General features: G+C 47.9%; 1 protein-coding gene across 2 annotated transcripts in view; it reads right to left on the reverse strand.

Moving 5' to 3' along the window:
• The window catches only part of LOC122394134 (neuroligin-4, Y-linked-like), a 136664-nt gene extending 110938 nt beyond the window's left edge, over positions 1-25726 (reverse strand). For both annotated transcript variants that reach the window (XM_043390772.1, XM_043390771.1), the window contains exon 1: positions 25340-25726. In XM_043390772.1, coding sequence (XP_043246707.1) covers positions 25340-25409 — 70 coding nt within the window. In that variant the 5' untranslated portion in view covers positions 25410-25726. The remainder of the gene's footprint in view (positions 1-25339) is intronic.

The following is a 25726-nucleotide window of genomic DNA, read 5'->3' on the forward strand; positions in this document are numbered from 1 at the left end:
TCGTTTCGCGGATTCCGTCCCTGATGTAATTTTTAATTTGATTGTAACTTTGTTTTTGTTTTGTTATTGTTAAGCAAGTTCGTTTTTTCGTTTTGTACGTAACACGCACACATTCACAAACACAGCACCCTTATGACAAGCATGCATCCACATACACCACAAACAAATGCGTCAACGCATCACAGACACGCACACATATGCAAAGTAACATTACCTGACTTGTGTATGTGTATAGCACTTGGGTATGCTTGTATGAGTTTGTCTGTATTCGTGAAAAAAGTCATTCAGTGGAAACAACAATTACACTCATCAATGAAAAAAACTTTTTTTCCGTCAAAAACACGAAAATACGGATCCCGCCTTTGTTCTAGACTATGTGGCGATGTGACGGTATCCCAACTGATTTTCCCGGATACGGCTTTATCCGGTCTGCCTGGCAGCGCACAACTATAATTAGATGGCGCTTAGGTGGACAGTGTTTGATTGATTTGCATTAGTTCGGCATCAGATCCGCACAAACAGCATTAATGCTGACATCGATGTATGACATAGCCGATATGGCCGCTCCCTTAGTTGGTGCTTTTAGCTTGTATTGCTTTCGCGGGCTATCAAAAACCAAGTTAAAAAAGGCAAGGAAAAACAGGTTATATTTAACATTTTAGAGTTTGTGATTTTTGTATTTTTTGTTAATTACCTCTTATATAGGCAAATCACTTTAAAGTCATAGTCATTACCTACACGATAGTGAATATCTGACAAAGGTACTGTACTACATGATGTGAAAAAATTGCGCCCTTCTTAGCGCAATATGCATTGCGAACAGACCAATCTTTTCAGTATTTGCACTACACTAGGAATCATTGGAGCAAGGAAAACAGAAAAGAGCTTCAACCAGCAATGCTCCCCAAACATATCAAACAACTTGGCACCCAGCAGCATCTCAGCAGTTGCTCAAAAGTTTACAGACATCCACTCCCCGCTAAACGGCTGTACCATTTTCCTGCGGTGCTTGTGTGGCTTCTGGCAGTGACTGGCTGTCGGCTAGGCTGGCATTTGGTGCGAAAACAGGCCCGTCAAACGCGGCATCACGTGACATTAACGAGTCGCGCGGCTCGGGTAGGAGAGGTTCCGCTATAGCAGCAGCACGCGGCGCGGGGGCGGGGCAGGTGGCTGCTTTCACTCGCAGTGGGTATGTCGCAGGACAAAATGGCTCAGTTACAGAAACGACGGTGGCTGTAGACTGTGCTTTTCATCAGTCTGTTGCTTTCATGCGGTCAACTATTAGCATTCGCCAAAGCCACAACTGATGCAGGGCTTACGCACTTAACAATGACACCTTGGTCAGCTTTTGGCACCTGATTTCAATTCCACTAGACTGCATTCGCCGCCATCCAATGCGATACGATACGTGGCCGGCGCTGTTGGTAAGTACACCACGCTCGCAGCCGTGCCAATGAAAAACTCCCTCCACCAACTGCCCGGCACGTCCGGTTTATACCCCCCCCCCCGCCCCCCACGGCGGATAAACGCGCTTGTCAGCTGCCCCCGGTGCCCTGGCGTCTTTGTCGAGTCGGACCAAACGGCGACCATCAGCACCGGGAGTCGGTCACCGGCTCGAGATCGATGCGCCCTTCGAGGCGGCGGGCGTCTGCAGAATAATTGGATCAGATGAGGGCAAGGTGCGCCACAGAAGAGACGGCTGATGACGGCTCCTATCAGCGGCACGCAGCGGAGGCCGGCCGACGGACAACTGCCGCGTGACCACTAATCCAGGTCACGTGTCACACGGCACAGACGGAACGCCAGGTCACGTGGCATACGGAACGGAGGGTAGTCAGGTCATGTGTCATATATGGCACAGAGTGAAAGGTGGGTCACGTGCCTCGAGGCACAGAGGGAAAGCTAGGTCGCCAGTTGGACTGATGATTGGTTGACATCACCCAGTGCGATCAGTCTAAATTTGATACGAACTTTTCGTAAGACCTTTTTGTTAAACAAACACATGGTGGTATTAAAGCTAAGGTAAGGTTAGGTCACAAAGGTAATATTACAAAAGAAAGATCACTGTTTATTGTAGATATAATGAAAGCATTGAGGCCCCTACTAAGCATTCGCAAACTTTACTAAGCAGCTAACTCAATGGCCGGAGAAGTTTGTCTGTTGCTCTATCTCTCAGATGCCGACCTCTGAGCTTTATACTGTTGCATGTCCTGTGTGTAAGTGCGACGTCTCAAAGTGATGCAGAGAACACTCGTACATTGCAAATAGATTGAGGTGTTCTGATTATCCCACAGTTTCTCTCTACCCTAATGACTGTCAAAGTTTCAAGTCGCGTTTCCCAGTTGGGCAGGAGGAATTCGTCTTTGTTTGGAAGCAGCAGCGTCGACCGTCACAGGCGACGCTGCTGCTTCCCGGCGAGCCCGGCGCCCTACCTGCCCGGATCTATCTCCTTCACCCGCAGTTTTCCTAGTACGCTAGATACCGAGAGATTTGCCGCATCCGGCAACATCTTTATCTTAGACTACTGCGTGGTTCAGCAACAGGAAATTGCACTGAGAGCTGTTTTGATTCCTTTTAAGCATATTAGGGGAATTGGTCTAAAACAACACCCTGATCATTTCTCCGAATATACCCCAAATACACTTTCTTTGAATATCACTCTGAAATTCTTCTAATATACCCTACACTGAGAACCTTTTTGATTCCTTTTGAGCATATTAGGGGTTTTGGTCTAAAACAACACCCTGATCATTTCTTCGAATATACCCAAACTATACCCTTGTTCTTTAAATAGCTCCCTTGAATTCTTCTAATATACCCTAGTAAGTACCGAAGAGGAAATGAATATGATTCCTGTTCTATTCCCTGCGATACCCACAGTACACTCCTTTTAACCTACCAAAATACCCTTACATCGAAACCTCTAGTATTCCTTCTAAGCGTATAAGGGGAATATTTTGCAAACTATACTCGCATTATACCACGTAACACTCCCGTATTATTCTGTGATTTCCATCACTGATCTCAATGTATTCTTGCATTAGACCCCACATAAACCCAGAAGGGAAAATAATAATGCCCTAGGTATATTCGTCGTAGAACTTGCTCAGAAACTGTCTCATTACTCTCAGCTCCCTCGTCCGATTTCCCTTTATATATCGTAACACATCCAAAACGAGGGTTAAGGTTCTATCCCCAGCAGGGCGCGTATGGCTGAATAGCCCAGCGGGGCGCGGGTTAGTGGTCAGCAACACGTCCAGGGAGCGACTGCCCGTCCTCCTCGCCCGCCCGGCCGGCCAGTCCCGGCCCGCCGACCGGTCACCGCCGGAGGCGCCGAGCGGCACAGGTACGGTATCTGACAGTAGCGGCAGAGACTGTACACTAGGGTATATTAGAAGAATTCAAGGGAGGTATTTAAAGAATGAGGGTATAGTTTGGGTATGTTCGAAGAAAATGATCAGGGTGTTGTTTTAGACCAAAACCCCTGATATGCTTAAAAGGAATCATTTGAGGAATCATTTGAGTATCTTAAGGGCATTCCGCCAGGAAAACGGCAGAGTTATAGGAGCATGACACACCATGATCAAAGGGAATAGAGAATCGTTTTGGTTGTCAGTGTGTCGTACAATGGTTTTATTGCAGGGAGTCAATTCTGAATCCAACCACCCACGTTTCTGTTATGAGATGACGGTTCTACGCAGCATGTTATTTAGATCGGAGACAAATTGCGTGAACATAAGCTGTTCAGTGTTTTTATGATGTCAAGTTGACGTGATACCAAAATAATGCTATTCAGCTGCTGGTCTTCCTCAAGTGAGCTACGCTAAACGTATTGCAGTAATCTCGCTTTTGTTTTTACTCACGACCATAATAGCAGTACCTACAATGGGCAGTAAACAACAACAGATAAGTTTCATTTGCCTATTATCGTCTGCCTCATATCTCCATCATTATGTATTGCATGCCTTTTTTATAAATTTAGCTCGAATGTTTGAATGGACGGATTGACAGAGCCGTCTGTTTAAGTCAGTCTTTTTAAGGACAACGATTTCGACCAGCCTCAAGTCACATAACCGTCACATTTTCATTGGAAAATAGCGACTGACTTCATAATAATAGCGGATTCCATGCTCACATATGCTCATCCACTGAGTGGTTTTGGGGAGCTCTCAGCTCAGGCTCTTTCCGCACAATACTTGGGACAGAGTGCTGATATCCCGCGTAGTTTTGGATCTCGTTACATAAGATAAAACGCAGCATCGCAATGTGTCAGCGGAACCAAGCGCCATGTCGCCGGCCCTCGCTGAGCTATGAGCAACACCCATTCCGACTGCAGTGGCTCCCCGGCGACAGCTTTGAGCGCCAGGCCTCGGCGCGCCGCGGACCGACCCACGTTTCCGGCTTCAGTTGCGAAATTCCAGATTTAGTGGCTTAGCAGTGGAGCTCCCCAGTCATGGCGCAGAAATCCCGCGATTAACAGTGGGATATAGCGATAAACAAATATACAGAGGGAGGGAGAAAGACGAAATGAGAAGGTAAGTTTGTAAGAATCAAGAGTCGGGAGAAGAGAGAGAGAGAGAGAGAGAGGGGGGGGGGATAGAAAAAAAGGTCGAAGAAAAAAACTGTAGAGGGAACGTGAGAAGACAGGATGAGGAGGAGGGAATGGGGAGGAGGAGGAGGAAGAGAAGGCAGAGCAGTGGCGGGCGCATAGCAAAGTTGACAAACTATCCCACCGAGGACAGTACACAGAGCTCTCCGGCGTCCTAAATGCTGCCACCCCACCAGCGGACATGCCTTTGCTTTTAATGGCAGCGCCGCAAGATTGAGAACTTGTCTTTAGTGTCAGAACTTAGTCAGCCTAGGCTCCCTGGGGACCCTGTTTACAGAGACCGTCACTCGGGGGTACCACTAAAAATGCTCCCATGATCAGGCCACCATGGTTATTATAAGATTATCCTGATAAGTAGGCAGGCTTCATATAAATATTATTTGGTCATATGTAATGTTATTTCATTGTAGAGTTAAATTTTCTTAGCATGGACCAGCACGGCAGTAATTTGGTATGCATGCTGTAATATCAAGAGTCTTATCTGTTTTGTTCAATAATCTGGATTAATGAGGAACGTTTGAATATCTGTAATATATATACTCCTAGTCCTGACTTTAAATACCTTCTTTGAAGTCACGCAGAGGCATTAGTTCTAGCTACTTAGTGCATGCCTAAACGCTTCACTCGATTGGCTATGAGGCACTAAAACCCCTCCTGACCTCGGCCAAAGCTGGGCCACCGTAGTTCAGCGCCTGACCGTCGGGTGCCGTTTTTGCGGCCGTCCTGGAGCAGTTTCTGTCGCTGTGCCTCACTTGCCAGTGTAGGCAGCCACGATTGCAGAGCTCTGAGATCCAATTACAACCTGAAAAGCCTCACTGAAGTTGCCGACATCAGTCTCCGAGCGATCGCTCGCTGTCGACGTTTGAGCTCTTTAACAAGTTTCCATTCCAATAATATGTCCCTGATTCCCCGACACTTGATTCTGAGACGCTGGTCATAGCAGTAAGTACTTGTTTGATGAGATCTTATTGACAGAAGGCCAAAAAATGGAACTCACTCATAGATGCTATCGTTCAAAGCAAGGCTGCTGTTCAGTATCCTCAATTCTATTTTGGTTTCTTTGCAGCTTCTTGCAATATGAGCGGTAAGTGGTCAGTTCAGTGCAAATATCAAGACGTCTTTCATGTTTCAGAGAAAATGTTTGGCGTTTGCTGGTATCATTGGAGGCAATGCCACTGCTTCTCGCGGTCCTACGAACCTGGCGCGGTCAAAGTCGGCCACTCCGGCTGCATAGAAACAAGCCAACTGGAATGTTGACAGCTCTTTGCTCGTGGTATACCTGTGAGCATGCATACTTACGGTGATAGCACATTTGACTGAACACGCTTTTGACACATGCTCCTTAACATTCACAGGGAAGTTGGATATTGGACCGCAAAGTTGACGATGAAAGCTTGATTTGTTGCCCGACTGAATGATGGAAATTCACAATGAATTGGTGATATATGCCTTCTAATCATCATATTTATGATCATTCTGTATGATTGACCGAGACACTGATCAGGTTTCAGGGAACTTATTCGACGAAAGTTCACTTTCTTGCTGCAATGTGTCAGAGCTATTAGTCAGGTAACGAGCAGAATAATCGGCTGATGTCACGGCAAACTGAGGCCTTAGGCGGTGCTCTGCACTTCTGCAATTAAGATCGATCTTGAATAAAGTGTGGTATGATGCATCTGGTAAATGGACATTTTCCACGAGCTCAGCTTTAGAAAAAAAAATAAAGAGATCGTCTAAAAAGCAAGCAAGTTGTCGTGCTTAGTTTTAAAGTCACTAAATTGCCTATATGTTTTGTGACATACATGTCACTGGAAGATGCATATTGCATATCATTTTTGAATGGCAGTAAAACAGAATGACTGAAAAAAGAAACAGGAGTTTGCGAGAAGCAAAATCTATAAACGGGCCTCGTATTTACTGGCGGCCGAAGAGATGGGCATTTGGGCGCTTTGATAACCAATTTTTTACATAGCGGCTGAAGCAGTGCATGGAAACAAACAAACCACCGATCACAATGTCGGCGTTTGGATCTTTTCTTCATCTCCAGTTGGAGTTACCGGTGTTCGTGCTAGAAGAACATTCGCCGCCAGAACCAACTCTGAGTGCGAGGGAGGAGTGTGTGGGAGTTGTGAGGAGAGAGTGTGTGAGCCGCCAGGAAAGAGCGGCGCACTGGAGAGGTGCCGAGAGCTCGTTTCCGACGATCGGTCAGTAGGGCGGCGACACGTCGATTGTATCGGTCGCCGGTCACCCTTTGTGCTATTGTAGCGCGGCCCAAGGTGGGGTCACTGTAGGAGGGTCACCATCAGGGAGTGGGAGGGGGCAGGCTAGTGGTGAATCTGGTTCAAAGTGGCACTGGGTCATGTCCAAACAGACCAGAATGCATGCATAACACCTGTGCGAGTGCGCGAAAACAGTAAGCGATTAGTTCGCCGTCTTGTCCTGGGACATTTTCAGTCCAGGTTGACGGAGAAGTTGTTTACTGGTTGGTCTCAGAAATAAATTATGCATATAACTTGAACTGTCCTTTCCATCTAGACCTGGCTTAATCTATTGCTTGCTCTGCCAAATTTACTGGCTTGAATAAGAATATTTAAATCTTATTTCAAATAAGAGTACTTTGTTATAACTCGCACTTACCTGTCATGCGCTTTTCCCCGCACATGCCCTCACTAAATATTGGAGATAGGCTGAGGAAGTTTTGGTCTTCGGGAAAAATGCATTCAGCAGCATCACAGCGTTTGTGTTGCTATTAAACTGTCTGTAATATTGACATTTTAAACTATACAGATTAAATAACGGGCACTGAGACTGGCGCATGACTTGAAGAAAACATCTTTATGAAGACAAACCTTTAGCAAAGATCGCTTCATTTGTATGACACAAAAATGTTGCTCTCATGTGTTGATTGGATCAGTTTTATTAGGAGTTTTTTCTGGCATTCAATAAACTGCAAATCGATATGTCTTAAATTACTTTTTAGCTTTAAGAAGGAACTAATTCCGAATATTCCTTTACTTAAAAATTCGTTTTTTAAGGAAGGTGAGCAAAAGATTGTTTCGGGCTAAACGTTATTTTATTGAATGATGTGGAGACAGCGGTGCTGCCCAGCACACGCAGAGCTGAATATGCAATATCTGCACATTCTCTTTGTGAACTTTTCCTTCCCCTTAGCCAGGTCACTGCCACCCATAGCTCACATCATTGCACGTCAGGCTATCATTCGTCGTCCTCGCAACTATTCTGCCCATAAACCAACCTTTATTTAGGCAATAACGTCTAGTTAATTGCGTGGAAAATGAGAATTCGCACAGCCAACCGGCTGACCGATGCAACCAGAACATAATTAAGTCAAAACTGGCGCCTTCCAGAGATATTATCATGATTAATACTCATCATGCAATTTTTAATATCTTCACTAAGCTCAACGCCCCCTTTAACGCAGCCATCAGCAGAGGTTCAGCCAGGATATGATGGGTGGTCTCCATTTAATGTGGGACATCAAAACGGGCCGGACTGCTTTTGGTGGCCCGTGCGGACCAGATGAGTCGTCGACCGGCGCCGCGGACACATTATGGCACTGCAGGCCAGGCCCACAGCAAGGCGTGGTCAGGGGACCTGTGGAGATTGAACTACGGTTAACCTCGTGTGAATGGTTTTATATTAGACGCCCATTGATAAAACAATGCCATATTTGACCATACTCTCAACTTAAGAAATGTAAATTAAACAAAAGGGGACACTGCAGGCTATGCAAAGGTTAACCCTATTCCTGGCGGGGGGGCCTCAGGAGCCCCCCCCTGAGGTTTTTTGGTTATATCTCCCAAACGCGTTGAGCTAGGAAGCTCAAATTTTCTGACTTTTCCTAAAAGGCTTCTACGCAACATGTCTGAAAATTTTGAGTTGATCTGACCTCAGGTCAGGTCACCAGAGGCGGTTTGGTGACGCTACCTCAGAAAAGTTTGCAATCACGCCAGAGCTAGAGTTTTTGACCGATCAATTTCTTCTCTTCAGGGTTTAGTTAGGGTACCAGTATGTGCAATTTGTATATCTCGGAATTTTGATATCGGTGACCTAAGGTCAGGTCAATTTCGCGACCTCCCCATTATAAGTCAATGGGGGAAAAATCAACTCCCTGTTTTTACCACTAAAACGGGTCGGAATGGCCCCATATACCATACATGACTTCATATACGATCAACCTTCACTACCTTGAGGTCTGTTTTGCTGTTGGCAGCTGTGAGGTCATGTGACGTCATCAAAGGTCACCAAAGGTTTTTGGCCAATAACTCCGTACAGGGACAAGATACAGACGCGTGGATGGTCTCATTGTGTTCAGCTCGTCAAGACGCATCGAATGATATACATGATGACCTCGAGGTCACGTGACCTGAGGTCAACCTTTGACCTTGACCTTTCGAGGTCAACATATATATCATTCGATGCGGATTGACGAGAGGATCACGATGATGCCCTTAGTTTGTTCCTATCTTGACTAATTCGAAAGTTATTCGAGAAAAACTCTCTCCATATCTAGTGCCGCCATTTTGACTTTTTCGACCCCTGTGACGTCATCTTTGACCTGACCTGAAAATGACCTTTGTAAAAATTGTAGATCTTGGCCGTGCGTATCCGATGCCGTTTACCGCTTGTCGCTATCTTGCTTCGTTCTCGAGATCTCAGGGGGGGGCCGAATCGGCCCCCCCCCCCGCCAGTTTCTTGTCCCGGCGGAGCCCGCCAGGAATAGGGTTAAAGCTGTATCTTGAACTTCACACGCAAGGCTTTTGAGGTAAGCAGTAGCTGGTATCTTTTGACACTCACCATTTTCCAGGTCCCCTCGCTTTTGTGTTACCGTCTCCACCTACAGCTGGACGTGCTGGTAGGACAGCCCACGAAGAAAGATGAAAGGTTGCCCGGATTGGCGGCGGCGCGACAGAATACTCCAAGAAACGATCAACTCGCTCTGCACATGCAGCTTCGAGTACGACAGATTCAAATGCCCTGTGTCGCTCGATTCGATAGCATCTGTGTCGGCGATGGTGAGCCAGATAGCAGCCTCTCGGCGGCGGCGCCGCGGCCGCCGTGTCGCCGCTCCCGTTCGAGCCACGACTGTTTGGGACAAAAAGCACCGCTGCAGACAGATAAGCCGCCGGCTTTGGAGATAAGTTTTAGTGCGTCGTTCGTCTCCGGTAACAATGGCGACCGCGGCGGCCGGCACGCGTCCCCTCCTTTACGGCCAACATTCTAGAGTCGGACCGACGGCGGTGAGCGAGCAAGTGTTTTGGCAACATTTACCAGACGCTGCATAAAACGACTCTGAGAGCGCGTCGCGGCCGCGGCAGGCCAGCGCTGCGGGCTCGCTACACTCCCGGGGCGATGTAAAACACGTGAGACGCCGATCATGGTCGAGGAACTTGTTTACGGAGACACATAACGGTGATGTTGACACTCTCCATAATCGCCGGTCCAGTGGAACGTAAAGCAACAGATCAGCCGCGCCGCCCAGGCTCGGCCGTTCCGCTTTGGCAGAACGCCCGATGAATTGAGACGTTTGCCTACATTGGTGGTACAGAAATGGCCGATGCTAAGCCAGCTCATTTGCAGCGTTATGGTTGAAATACTATCTGTAGTTAAAGCTGTGTTCAGATAACTAATGGTTGACTGGCTCGGAAATCACCGTTTCCGTTGAAATGAAGCAAGAAATATCGAGCGTTCGAGGAAGCTACCTCGTCGCATGCTTTCAAGCAAAACTCGAGCACATGTTTTATACCCCGTGTGCGAGATCACAAAAACATATCAGTAGGTATATCTTGCGCACATATGAGCATATATATAATTTGTATCTATCTGTGATCTGAGAAGAAATAGTTATTGGTAAATGCGTCAGAACATGTGCCGTGTGCCAGTGTGAACTACATTGTCACGCCACACAGAAGGAGAAGATATTTGGCTGAAATGTTCACCTATTACATTTCTATAAATGTGTTACTACAACAGCAATGACGACGCCTTCCTGCTACAGCTGCTTGAACTTTACAGTGCCAGAAATAAGAATTACCATTGTTGAAAAACATTTGTTTTCTAAGAATGATGCGTTCTCTCCGAATAGGTACCGTATCAACTTGCTAACAGGTCCAATTGAACTATGAAATGCTTCAACATCCAAGCCAACATTGAAATACGTCAACAAATTCATAAACTACATTGTTTTTCTTCTCTTCCCGTTGGACTGGTTTCTCATCTTCCACTTCAAATGGCCCACACGGACTGCTTCGTCTCTCGCATGCAATCAAGGCATCCTTCAGCTTCGAATCCGGTCTGAGGGCCGATTTTTTACCGCCGCGGTGCGTGACCGTGGGCCATCTGGTCGGGCTGCCGCGGCGCTCCAGCGTCCGCCCGCGCGGCCGCGGCCGGGCGCAGACAGTGCGCCTTTTTACGACGACAAACCTGGGCCCGAATAGGCCATCCGCAGCGTTCTCAGAGGCCCTCGGGCGGCATCCGTGCCAGCTGGACGTGGCTATGGTCTCTTGGACTGTCTTTCATGGCGGCGATAGGGGCCGACGGATCCGGGGCGGCGGCGCGCCGGCCCAGCCAGATGAAACGCGCCGTGGCCGCCCGCCCAAGTGGCTCTAAATAAAGTGCAGATCGTCCGCTGAATGAATTCAATTCGGGAGCCGTTACAGCCGATGGCGGCGCCGCGTTCGATGCCGGGCCGCCGCGCCGGCGGCGCCGCCTCAGGGCCAGATGACGCGCTCGGGTCGTCACGTGATAGGCCCACCTCCGGAGTTGGTCATACGACTCCCGACTGGAGCGGCTCCATGTCCAGATATTGCCCCCGGATGGTTTCGTCTTAAACAGAATGCTGACTGATCATAGTGCACTTGTCGTTGAGAGGGCAGGTTATTGCGGGTAATATGTCCGGAAATTATTGGACTGTCGCCCAGCGCCATAACAGAGGGTAAGCGCACTTACATATATGAAGTTTCGCCATAGGTCCACATGGGAAGAATGTCAATGCATGACCCGACGACAGCCAGAATTCTAATTGTTGTTCATCAAAGTCATTGAAATGCATAGCTGAATTTGATGGTATTTTGCATTCAGACGGGTCGGCGGGCGCTGCGGCGCATAAATGAGCCTCTGAGGCCGAGCTGTGTTGCGGTGGGGCTGGTCCTGCAGTGGAAATACGAGTATGTAGAGGTCGTGGGTGACCGCGAGTCCTCACGTAAGCACCGGCATCCAATAACACCGCGGTCTGGTCACGTTGAAGCTCTATTGCTCTTCTAGACAACTTATGCAGTCTCATCACACAGAGATAACTAAGAGAGGGGGGTTGTATGCAGTTTGCCTTTTGACTCTCATGGCAGGAATAAATGTTTCTATAATGACCACTAAAATATGCATCTTATCTGCTCAGAGTAAAGTAGCAAGGGTAGCTAACGACTCCTTCTCCACCAAAGTGAGCGTTTAAGTGAGTTCTGAAAAAAAACAATAGATATCAATGGTATTATTTGAAGGAAATATTAATGAAATGTACAGCAATACATCAATTTCACTTCATTCACAACACTAGCGGTGACAACACATTAACAGCACTTTGTATAGCATTGTAATAGGTGGAAATAAGCTTTTCAAAGCTCAGTTTGATTGGGAATGGCAAAAATGAGCCTTTAAAGGTAGTGTGCCAGCTTTCCTGGACCGTATGGAGTTAATGGCCCAAATATGGAGAACCGGATTTTTAGAACTTATCCATACCTTCAAAACTCATGGAAACGTCTTAAATTCTTCAAATTTTGAGTACCCCAGTGCGAAATTCGCCCCGACGGGTTGTCGGTCGTACCCCAACCACATTTCACACCACTATGAACAATAAATGCACACACTGAAATCGCTATTACCGATAGGCTCATCCAATCAAGTTTCGATAAACCCGTTCATCATCATCTCCTGCGGTTTCGAACACGCCTGATAGGTGGTGCGGTAGACCGCGCCCAAAGCCAGGGCCCCGGTAACGTGAGGTAGCCGAGTCGGGGCAGCGTGCGCTGACCCAAGCCGGGGCCGCGCGTCCTCCCGGTATCGTGTGATAGCCCGGGGCTGCCCGCGGGGATGCGGTAGACCGCGCCCAAAGCCGCGGCCCCGGCTTGGGTCAGCGCACGCTGCCCCGACTCGGCTACCTCACGTTACCGGGGCCCTGGCTTTGGGCGCGGCTTCTGCTTATACTTTGTGGTGCGGTGGTGGTGCGTCGGACTCGGGCCGCGCGCTCTGACTTCGGCCAAGAAAAATGCGTCAGCTGATCATTGTCATTTCTGCCACTTTCATGTGGTGAGATGGGGTCATAATTTTAGAGACGGCTGTTTCATATCAGTTATTTTACATAAAATCATATTTCAAACCATAAATTAATGTTCGACAGCCAAATCAAAGAAACAATACCAATGCAGGCTTACAGTTTAAATTCGACATTCTGTTGTCTACGATTAGACAGCTGATAACTCATTCCCGTACGTCGTAACTCTATAATGACCTTTGCTTATTGTCACATGTGCGCCGCATTCGCGATTGTTGCCGACGCCTGTTTGCAGGTCAGCCCACTACAGTTGTTATACATATCGAAAAACCGATAAACTTTTAGGCGAAAAAAGCACTATTTTAGGCCCATTTTTGATTTGTTTGCGATATTAGGTAAAAACAGAAGCTTCTTATCCTAGGAAAAATAAAATGGGAAATCATTGGAAGGTGGCACACTACCTTTAATAATTCGTTTAAGTCTGCAATCTTTCTCCAGCCGCAAAATAACCGGATGGGGGTTTATTTCGCCCATTCTCGCTAAGAACTATAATCACCTATCCTCACAGATTGAAGAGCCATTCCAGCCTATTTGTTTAACTTCAGTCTTGTCCGTTTCCACTCGTCATATCTTACCCTAGTCCTGATATCCTTATCTCTATCATCTCCTGTGCTTGCGTATCCTATCTCTGACGAAATTATGGTCTTATTCTCTGGAGGCCACCCAAGAACTCTAAAATAGCAGTATGAAACTATCTGGCGTCGCCATACCCTCCCAGCAGGCAGTCCTGACACCCCGTTCCGTGGCAGCCGGCCCACCAGTTCCCCTCCCCCCTGTTCGCCCCCCCCCCCTTCCCGCACCTTCAGCGGCCGGTGATGAGCGCCGATGACCGGTCGTTCCACAGGAAATTGGCCCGCCGGCCACCGGGCCTCGGTCAGGGGTCACGCTGCGTCCGGCCCCGGCCGCCGCCCCGGCCAGGCACGTGATGCGTGGCTCAGCAGAACGCCGCCGGTCGTTGTTGTACCTTCAGACCGACAGACAGGGAGAGAGAGAGAGGGAGAGAGGAAGAGAGGGAGAGAGAAAGGGAGGGAGAAAGAAGGGAGAAGGAGAGAGTGAGAAGGAGAGAATGAGAGAACGTAAGAGGAGAGAGTGACTGAGTGATGGGGTTTTTCGTGTCTTGCGTTGCTGTTATTTATTATAGTTTTCGCTGTACATTCATTACTATGAAGCAGTATCTTCTCTTCATTCTATCCTCTTCATTGTATTGGATGGATTAAGTAAATTTGCATTATGTTGCCATCTTGATTCAAGTTTTCTCTTGCTGCTGCTGAAGAAAAGAAGTCAATTGCGAATGAATTCCCCATTAACTACAAAATATCTTTCCTTTCTAGTTTCTACGACGGTAAAACTAAAAAAAATGCACCGAAGTAGCAACTGCCAATGCTAGGGGATCAATGATCCTTCCCCAGAGCTCAGTCGTTTGGGTGCTATAAGTATTTATTATAGTTTTCGCTTTGCATTCATTACTATGAAGCAGTATTTTATCCTCTTCATTATATTGGATGGATTAAGTAAATTTGCATTCTGTTGCCATCTTGATTCAAGTTTTCTCTTGCTGCTGCTCAAGAAAAGAAGTCAATTGCGGATGAATTCCCCATTAACTACAAAATATCTTTCCTTTCTAGTTTCTACGACTGTAAAGCTAAAAAAAATGCGCCGAAGTAGCAACTGCCAATGCTAGGGGATCAATGATCCTTCCCCGGAGCTTAGTCGTTTGGGTGCTAGAAGGCTGTTCTCTGGTCCGCCCTCGGATTCTAACATCAGCGATACTCGTTCCGGCCTCCACTGAACTGACGGCTATCGTTGATATGAAAAATGAAATGCAGATCATGTAACATAAGCCGCCGAACAGCTATACGTTTCCGCGTTATTATGATGTTATTACCAAGCTAACACGGTGTGCTCGAGCTAAGACCCCTTATAGCACTGCAATTCAAGAAAATTGGCTGCGTTTCGAAACATGGTCTAATGATTCAGCAGAACAAATAACGGAGGCTTTATGACAGCTACTGTCGGGCAAGCACTGGGAAAGATATTGGACAAGGCGGATATCCAATAGACCTCTCCATATTTGTGTTGCAATATTGAGCTGATACGACAGGCGTTGATATTCAATATCAGCTTATATCCAGTCTAGACAGAGGAAGGAGAAGGACAACAACACTGGGTGTTGTATGACTCCAATCAACAGCCACAAGCCAATATTTTTATTACATTTGACGCTGTCAAGCATCAAAACTGCGTAACCATGAAACTGAGTAGGTTTTGTTTTGCATATGCAGAAAGAACCTCCCCATACACACTTGTGTTACCAGTATCTTATCTCGCTGACTTAGTCCGTTTCGTTTGTTTCGAGCGGCTTTCCCGAATGCATGGCTCTCACGCGGCATGAGTCACGCGGCACAGCATACCACTCCAGGCGCTTACCACTAGTGACATCTAGTGGCAGGCACAGGAACAGCGCTGACTCGAGGACGGTTTTCAGTATGTTAGTAACTGTAAGGTATTTGCTCGTTGTGAGAGGTGTTAGTACCTATTATTTGCAGAAAGCTTGCTATTTGCCAACGATTTCGCTTCAAATATCAGAGTGGAAACGACACGAAGTTACTTTGACAGTGAAATGCAGGAATCGGAGCAAGGTTAAATCAGGTGGGTGACGGCACGTGATCGCCTGAGGCGGTGGGGGGTAAAAAATATTTTCCTCGTTTTATGCTCAATGCAATCGCTGCGACTTTTTACAAGACCTTCTCCTCGTCGTTGTTCCTTGCTTTCAACGACTGGTCCCCGAGTGATGACTATCCTCACGCAAGATAGGATGAATGGAGCTAGCAAATAAGCCCAAAAAAAACATATCGAAAATGTTACAAAACACTTATTTTGAAGGAGATGAATTGAATGGTTTTGGAGCCTCACAAAACATGTTTCAGATATGACGCGTCAAACAAACTGACGCATAAAGACTGTGTTCAAAAGTGTGAGCGGCAGCTCCGCAAGCAAATCGTAGGTACTGCCCGGTCGCCATAACAACAATAAAGCGCCACAAATTTCGAACACTATCTGAGTGCGCCAGGTTCGACTACATCGAGGACGATGGGTGATGGTTGCCAGCTGATTAAACTAATGAAACGCGAATAAATTCACTTGTCTTTGAGATGGCGAGCAAAAATGTGTTTCTTAATTTCAAATGTCATTGAATTAGTTTTTGTATGTAAAATAACTACAAACGCCTCTGTGCAAAGAATAAATCAAGGCTTATGAAAATTGTGAGTAGGGTTGGGAAAAGCAGGAAAAAGGATCACGTGACTAGCGTCCCAACCTTTTTGTAAGAATCTTGGTTTAAATGACGTTTAGTTGAAAACTGTCAGCCTGAAAAGCTTTCGAAAAGGAAAAAATATTGATATGTGGTACCTATACTCGACTTATGTGAACCACAGAACAGCATTTATTCGCCATGCGTACAGTAAGCCACAACCAAAACCTTCCACAATCAGTACTGAGCATCATTCTTCCTCTGACCCTTTGGCGCCACAATACCAATACTGCCGGCAGCAGGAGATGCTGCCAATCATATATCTCGCCATGGTTTCGGCTCCTCCATAGTGATTAGGGCGTGCCGGAGAGCGGCGTCCGTTATGGCAGCGCCCGTGGCGGTCCGTCGGGTCGGCAGAAGTGCCCGAGGCGCCGCCAATTTTCTGGGGCGGGTCAAACTAACCGCACTGTTTGCCCCGACCCGATCCCGGGGGTAGGGCTGTATCGACGGAGGAAGAGTGCGATGGTGAGGAGTTACTGCAGAGGACAGAGGGAAGAGGGCTCGTCAAGGACACCGCTGACCTACTGCTACCACTCGCTATAGGCGCATGGTCTATATTCTCAAAGCTTCTGGCAAAGTTTCTTTTTACTTATCGATACAGGAAGATAGATTTTGGTGTTATTCTTCACTAAAATTTGTGCAGTAATATTCTTTTTTTTGCTCCAATTTGACCTTGGAAGACCATTTTCAATTTCAAAGACTTCAGGTCACTTCAGGTCAAACTGAGTCGAGTGCTGCAGCATATCATGAGATTGAATGAAGAGAAGGAAGTATGTAGTTCAAAAAGGCGCACTGCACACTGTTTGCTACTATCTGTCTTTATTTTAAATGAAACACTTGAAAGCACATGTACGCAATACGACAGACGCCTGTTTCAAAGCATTACAGTGCAAGCCGCAGAGTTGGTTGGACTGGAAGCATCACATCGATTTGTGCTATATAAGGCTCATTTAGACGTGGAGAGGAATTGATCGTTATTATCCGCACTGCAGTTTTCTCTAATCCTATTAATGGTTGAACTTCCACTCGAATACCGATGAGGGCTCTACACGAGAATCTGTCTAAAATGGCGGAGGACGTCGGGACTTTTTCTTGGACGAGGGGTGGCTCCAAAGGCATGGAAAGTGAAAAATAAGGGGAAAAGAAGGAGTGAAGAAAGCAGAATGAAAAACACTCAGGTCTTAAATGGAGAAGAGACGAGAAAAGATAAGGGTGAAAGAAAAATGATGGCATTTGACAGAGATAAATGAAACAGAAAAATCAGTAACATATCACCAGTAGCTTATTCGGCATGAAAGGTTACAGCCCCATCACGACAACTTAACCCCGTTATAAAAAAAACGTTCTTAGCTGGAAATATGTGGCACAGCACTATATGGCTTACACGTGTCGCCACTGACGCCCATACGGAACACTATGCTCGCGTCCTGGCGTCCTCTACATTTATCGGTCACACACGTCCGATGCTCCAAAAATGTTTTCGTGTCTGCTTCGTATGCAGATGCGTCGGCCCGCTCAGACGAATGTGATCACTTGGGTGGTATTTTGAGCGGTTTAATGCGGCAGGTGCAGTGAGCATGGTACAGACAGTGTTACTTTGAGCTCCCGGGGACGTTTTCCCACACGACACAGGCGTCAGGAGCTGGCGCTTACAAAACGCCGAGAAGGCTCATCAATTCATGTCAAACATCTCGGAAAACATTCTTAGAATTTTAAACAGCCTATGTTTTATTTGAAAAGATTTACATCTAGATCTAAATCTAGAACTTAGCTTCAAAAGATATAAATTTAGATCTAACATATTTAATGAGTCTTTACATAGACCTTTTATGTATCCATGTTAACTGAAAATTGACGACAAACATGCACATCGCATACAGAAAATGTAGCCGTTCACGTGTAACTGTATGATGTATAAAGCGGGAATTTACTAAAATTAGGGTCCCATCAGTTATCAACTGATTGCATTCATATTATTTATCTAACTACTGTACCTTGTTGAACGGTGGCTAAAGAAATGTAATTTTGCTGTCCTTATAATTTTGCTGGTTTGGGGGGCCTCCAGCACATCCCGAAAAGCTTCACGAGCTTAGCTGACTCTTCATATCGGAGACATAACAACCGAACGTGACCTGTGCGCTCTGTAGCGACTTACGCGAAAAGTGAGCCCTCAGAGCAGCAAACAAAGATTGTCGAGAGAGGAATAAGAGCTAATTGCTCCAGTCAGTGTGGAGAACTATTTAAATATGTGTTGAAGAGCACCACTTGTGACAACTTTTCTCCTTGTGATGCAGCCGATGTGTGACTACTGCCCTCCATTAATCTTCAGACTTTGCGGGCAGCTTTTGAGCGGCACGAATTCAGCCAGCAGTTAAACCCACCTAATTGTCTTGTGCCGGGTAAAAACAGAGCTAAGCGGATTTGTCGCTGCGGCAGGCGGCGCTCTGCTCTGTTGATCGCTTTCTGAGCTCGGTCCGCTTTCAGTGTCCACAGCAAAAACACCGGCGACGGATACCAGACACCGCGCCGGCCACAGCAGCCGCTAGCGCTCCGTACTCTCTGCTATCGCCCTCTCTCTCTGCCTCTCTCTCTCTCTCTCTCTCTCTCTCTCTCTCTCTCTCTCTCTCTCTCTTTCTCTTTCTCTCTCCCTCTCTCTTTCTGCCCCTCTCTCTCTTTCTCTGCCTCTCTCTCTGTCTCTCTCTCTCTTTCTCTGCCTCTCTCTCTGTCTCTCTCTCTGTCTCTCTCTCTCTCTCTGCCTCTCTCCCTCTCTCTCTCTCTGTCTCTCTCTCGCTCTCGCTCTCTCTTTCTCTCTCTCTGTCGCTCCATAATTTACTGACTTACTCATTCGTTCTCGTCTTTCCTACATGCTGTATTCAGATAAGGTCCCTGTGGAAACTTCCCAAACACATGATTTTCATTTTTTTGTAAATGCCTTTCAATTATCATTAGAACTAAAAGAGAATAAAAAGCGATAATATTTCATAAAATCGGGTAAAAGAATTCGCTCCATCCCAGCAACATTTATTTTGGTGTCACTGACAATTGGCATGCTGTAAATATTTCAAAAAAAGCATTTTGTTAGGCAACGAAGCTTAAAATAACAAAGCCTATGCAAAGGAGAGAAATTTCCAGCGCATTACATAGGCAGACTAGGTTCGGAATATGTGTAATAGAACTATACGGTGTTACTCTGAACACTGGTCAGTACTCTGGGTGATAATACAGTCCCTTGCACGTCATTACCGCGGCCATCAGCCCCAGTGACCCTGGACGACACAGGCGACCGACCGCGAACACCGGCCCGCCGACCGGTTAGCCGGGCACGGACCGACATTTTGGGGAATTGATGGCGTCATGATCGTGGCAGCGGCTGCAATCAATGGTGGACAAATAGCAAATCACTGGAGCTTAAAGGCAAATTATCGCCAGCGAGCTCCATCTGTTAATCCGGCCTGACCAAGCGATAAAATTAATCCGTCTTGGAGTGCGTCGGGTGCAGGGGGCCCCTTCGCGGTACGATCGGCGCCGTCGCCGCGACGATCCGGGTTTAATTGAGGTCACTCGGTGTGGCGGTGGCCGATATGGGGTTTGTCCGGTGATCAGGATGTCACAATATCCGTGTAACCCGAACCGTGACGTGAATGCCTGAGGCTGACGTGCATTGATGATGTGGGAACTGATTGGCATATTAGGTACATTCTCTGAATTTAAGCACCACTGGACTTGTTTAATACCACCCTTGATTTAGGTAATCTGACATCCCGTTACCTTCAATGACATATGGCAAAATAGTTTTCTGTAAAAGAAAAAAATTGTTGGCACTTCCTACTTAATATTGACATGTTTAACTGCAAATTTCGAATTGGATGTGAAGGTACAGTGCAAACAATAAGGATATTCAGTGTTGACTGTTGAGGTACCGATGCGAATCTGTCCTATAACGTATTTTGAATCCGGCCATTGAACATATTCCTTGCAAAAGGCTTCAGAATATTTCAGCATGCAGCTAATAAACTATCGCAATGATTTACAGCTAATGAACTGTCGTAACAGTTTTCAGCTACTAAACTGTCAGTAATGATGTGTCTTAAATAGGTGTGCCTAAAGCTTTTCACGTTGATCAGCCTCGATTGTTTGAAATCGACTCATATAATTGCTTCTAAATAAAGGAATTATGAGCATAGCAAAGACAGTTAATTTCTATCCTCCAAAGGCGATGCAAAGGCCGTGCCTGTCTTTGATTAGTTTCATTAATAAGCTGCTTGCGATTTACCGCCTTTCATTTTAGATAAATGGAACGGTCCCAACAAACGCTCTCCTTTTAAGAGCTATTATTTGTTACAGCTCCCAAAGGCGTTTATCATGTTACTAGCTCGTAATAAGACATGAAAGCTTAGCTTCACCGTCCATTGCCGCGCTCAAGCGCAACAGAGCAAGGTACTGTCCTACGCTTACAGAGGAAACAAAGATATAAAAGAATTAAGTGTTCGATATCAATCAATACCATTTTTAAAGCTAAAATGCCTAAAAAATTTGCGCAACAACATCAGCGGAAACAGAGGTCATGTGGCAAGGTGCCATGACGTGGCGCACAGGCCGGCAGTGACCTTGACAAAAGTCGGCCTCCGATCGGGTGAATTCATGCGGCAAAGTTCTAAAGTAGAGATAAACGAGATAAATTGTCACATTTAACCAGTGCGGCGAGCATGAACCAACTGCAGAGGACTTAAAAATAATCCCATAACCTCAAGCCAGTCGTGAATATGAGGCCATCACAAACGCACACCCTTCCGCCAGTCTACGTTTTACATCTTCTCGTTGGATTTCAGCCGCCATCTTTGTAGCTATCACAGCAGTCAGCAGCGCCACGTCTCATCCCCTCCTAGAGAACTGGGCACTCTCTGCCACATTTTGTCACAGTATCCGCCTCGATTCCCCGCACCCACCCCCCCCTCTGAATCCCCAATCGTGACTCCCAACAGAGGGGGCAGCCAGTTACCAACCAGCGACTTCGACCCATTCGACCAATAAGGAAAACTCGCGGCAGAAGTCCAATGGGCTTCGTCCATCTGGGGCATCACTCTTCCGCAGTCGCTGTTTTGTCCAGAGAGGTTTTACTTACACCCATCGGCCTGGTATGCGGTCGGAAAATGGTTGTACGAACAGTATTTCATCAGAGGCACTTTCTTCAGCCTCTGCCAATGGGAGAATGGGTGGTGTCTTTATATTCCAAATATAGATAAAATATAAATATAAGTATATTTCATGGCATGCCAACCATGAACCAGATCATGCGTTTCTGTTGTGGTCGCTGAACTCAGCTCTCTGCGACTTTGTGACATTTCGTGGCATTCATAAGTCACTATGCATTTATCAGCACCTTTCAGCGCAAGTCCCATAGCCTTGACATTCTCCCAAAATTAGCCCATATCTCCCCCGTCCCCCGGGCCCCGTTTTCCTCTGCCTCTCTCTGCCCCCTGAGTAGCCGGGTCGTGACCCAGTCTTCCCCGGTGGCGGCGCCACGCCGGTCGATTCGAGACTCACCATCAGTCAATGGGAGGCCGGGCGACGCCACTTTGCCGCGCCGCAATCGGCACGGGTGCGCCGCACTTCGCCGCGCCTATTATCCTAATGCGCCGCGGTTGTCGTCAGCGCGGCGCCTCCCAGTCGGCGCTGACAGCGCTGACTGCTGACCGCTGCGGATCAGAGGTGACCACTGACCGCTGACTGGCTCAGGCCGCGCCGCATTTGCCGCGACAGACTTCAGAGGAGCTCTGGCTGTGGTCACCGCCCCTGTCTTTGACCGGGCGTCAGAGCCGCGGGCCGAAATTGGAGCCCGGTTTTTAACGCTGCGGTCTTCAGCAGCCCCGTCGACAAATGGTTCCGATTTGGTAACGGCACTCATTTCTGGACAGGAAAGTCGATGGTTTATCATTGTCAGCGCCAGTCCGAGTACCATTCTTTATCGGAGTAAATGTGAATGTCGGGGTTAGGTTCACTTACCGTGTTTCTAAGGCGGGATAAAATGCACTGCAACGGATATTTCACCATGTCAGTTTTATTTATACGTGAGGCATTGAAATGGTTGAATCAGGGTTGAAGAGAGAGATAGAGAGAGAGAGAGAGAGAGAGAGAGAGAGAGAGAGAGAGAGAGAGAGAGAGAGAGAGAGAGAGAGAGAGAGAGAGAGATAGAGAGAGAGAGAGTGAGAGAGAGAAAGAGAGAGAGAGAGTGAGAGAGAAAGAGGAGAGAGGAGGGAGGGGAGGGAGAGAGAGGATGAGAGGAAGAGGGATAGATGTTCCATCAGTCTTTGTTGATCAGTGATCAGTGATCACTACCGCACAGATCAATGGCTGTCGTTTCTGCTAACCGTTATCGGTAATTGCTCGATCCCATCAGTAGCCCACATTCCAGACGATTCCTTTTCTTCCTCCGACCGAAGCTCGCATGCTTCCTCTCCCCGAAGGAGCCGTCATCAACAATCGCTAGTCATATAAGATTATTTTCAACCGAGTGATCACATGATGTAACCAGAGCGAGCCAGGAGCAGGGGTCAGAGCTGCACTGGAAGTTAAACTAGGCAACGGGGATCAGCTAAGCCGAGAGCAAATCTAGTCAGCGGAGATCAGCTCCGCCGGGAGTGAAGCTAGGCAGCGGGGTCAGCTCTACCGGGAGCGGAGCCTGGTAGCGGAGCCCATCTCGGAGCCCAGCAGCGGATCCGAAGTGGGGGAGCGGAGGAACCAGCGGCGGAGCGGAGACACCAGCCATGTATGTAGAGGATCCACCAGCGTTAGCCGGGCCGGGGAGAGCATACCCCAGCTGCGGCCGGGCCGGGCAGCACAGACGCCCGCCAGCTCGGCCGGGCCGCCGGGGAGAGCATACCCCAGCGGCGGCCGGGCCGGGCAGCACAGACAGCAGCCAGCTCGGCCGGCCGGGCCGGGGAGCGGAGGAGCAGCAGCGGCGGCCGTCAGTTTTTGCTGCCGCCGGTGCCGGTGGCCGCGTCGTCAATCGGTCATCGTTGGCTGCGGCCGCCTCTTTCTGGCAGTGAGCGATGCTGACAGAATGACATCCGGACGGCAATTTCCCGGTCTGATTACGTATACAAGTCACAGACACTGGCTTCGAGGTAAAAGCAGCTGCTGTGGGACGTCGGTCGTTGCTGCTGACAACCGTCTTTAATATCGCGCGACGCCGCCTTCCGATTCTGTGAGATATGGTGATATCGCATCCTGTTCAAGTTCACTCTGTACCCGTTAGCATCTTGCATCCGCACGGTGAATCCGCTGTTGTTACCACTCGTCCCACTCGGCTGGCCCCCTCTGTGCCTCTCCCGCTCAGATTCCCCGTGTTCCTCTATTGACGCTGCCGCTGTCGACACAGGCCGGCGCATCCCGGCCGTCGACAGGCGGCGAGCGCGGCGCAGTAAATACATTCCCGACGCGTGTGCGGGGCGCTCAGTCTCCGACAATACCTGACTGATCAGCCGACGGCCGAGACGTTTTGGACGCGCGAGCGGGGGGCCGAGGCAGGCTCGGAGCAGCCGCAGCCGTGACCCCAGCGCCGTGCCGCGGGCGCTGGGTGAACTATCTCCCACCCGGCGCATCCCGTTAGGAGAGCCATGTCCGAGACTGAAGGGCTGTTTCGAGCCGAGTGGCGTTTTTCCCGCCATGGTGCGAGGCCGCAGCTCGGACGTTGGACGAGCGCGTCCGGCGTGCGGACAACAAATGATGGCTGATCAGCCGGCTCGCGGACTATGGTCGTCATTTGTCGTGGGCGCCGGGACTGGCATCGACACGCGGCCCGGCCGGTAATGGTTCGGAGCCGCCCGGTGCCTCGCAGAACGACCGCAGCGCCGACAACCCGTCCCCTCCGGCAGCAAGCTGGGTCCGGAGACAGAAAGGGAGCGTTTGGCTGTGCGTTACAGACGTTTTTATCCGTATTTGAAGGATTTGTGCGTGCTGCTTAGAAATCAATAAGCACTAAGCAGGAATGATAAAATAAACAACAATGACTTGTTTAACCCTAGAACGCCTAGGGGGGTTGTATCAACCCCCCCCCCCCTGAGGTTTTTTCGAAGTGCACGCTAAACGGCTTGTCGCAGCGGGCTGAAATTTTCAATACCCTCTGGGGCAACCTTTGCGCATCTTTTGCCGAAAAAAAATTGATCGGGTCATGTCAGGTCACGGAGTTATGACGTCATAAGAGGTACAGCCTCCGGCCGACAGTTACCAAACGTGTGCGCCGAATCCCTAGGTTTTCTGCCGGTGATACCCACATTGTTTGATGGATCATGATGAAACTTCCCATGCATGTTGGGGCAAGCATTGGCTATCGTGTGGTGCAAGAAAATTGACCGGGTCAGGTCAGGTCACGGAGCTATGACGTCACAAGAGGAACAGCGTCAGGTACTATTTTTGAAAAGCGCCCGAACCACTATTTTGCTAATTCTTGTCACCTCAATGGGAATATGCAGCAATATTAGCTTCTATAGGGAGCAAATGGACCTCCCAAATCCAAAAATACAATCAGATTTCAAAAATTTAAATTCTGATTTTTCGAATTTCTGCCGCCGACTGTGACCTTGCCGACTTCCGGCGCTCCCAACGCGCCATTTTTAGAGCTAGGGAAACGAAATACATACCAAACGATAGAGAATTGATCAAGGAACACGATAGTGAAGGTTTCAAGTCGATATCTCCCACCGTTTTGCCGCAATCGCCGCGGAAAGTTGAAAAAAAAGTCTATTTTTCCGAAAATTTGACCTTTGACCGCTCAAAAGTAGGTCAAATGTTGACCTAGGACCAAAAAATATACCACCAATCGCGAGATCTCGTTGAGAGCAATCCGTTGGTTTTTTCCGCTAAGCTCTACGACCTTCCGTTTCGAAACGCCAGGGGGGGTCGTAACAACCCCCCCCCCCCTGGTCGTTCGTGTTATGAGAAATGGCCTGGTCGTGCGAGGGTTAATTGAAGGATGGCAGTGAAAATGAAGGTGATTGAAAAGTAAAGATTGAGTGGTGCTAATGTACCTAAATGAAAGGCGAAAGCCAGTAGAGACACGGCTGTAACAAAAACTTACTTGGCGTGATGAAATTGCCGAAACAGACCCTCCGAAACGGGAAGAACGTCTTCAGGTAGTTCTCCAGCATATGTACACCTCTTGCTGGTTGATTGATAACGAATCGCTAGAAACTATCCATCTTAACCTAACGAAATGTATCTCAATCTTGCCACTGTTGAGGCAGCATATCTCTGTTTACATGCGCAATGCACAACTGCACATTTTGGACAATCATGTCAATCCCAATCGTGTCATCAGCGATCTCCTGATGTCTCCACACTCACTGCAAACAAACCGCATCACTCAATGTCACTGACGTTTTGATCACACTCTCTCTCCGGTCGGTAAGCTCGGAGCACCTCCGTCCCTCTACACCTCCGTCCCTCTGCCTCACATCGCACGAGT

Source organism: Amphibalanus amphitrite, unplaced genomic scaffold (assembly GCF_019059575.1).
Source record: "Amphibalanus amphitrite isolate SeventyFive unplaced genomic scaffold, NRLGWU_Aamphi_draft 000575F_arrow, whole genome shotgun sequence".
NCBI classification, from domain to species: Eukaryota; Metazoa; Arthropoda; class Thecostraca; order Balanomorpha; family Balanidae; genus Amphibalanus; species Amphibalanus amphitrite.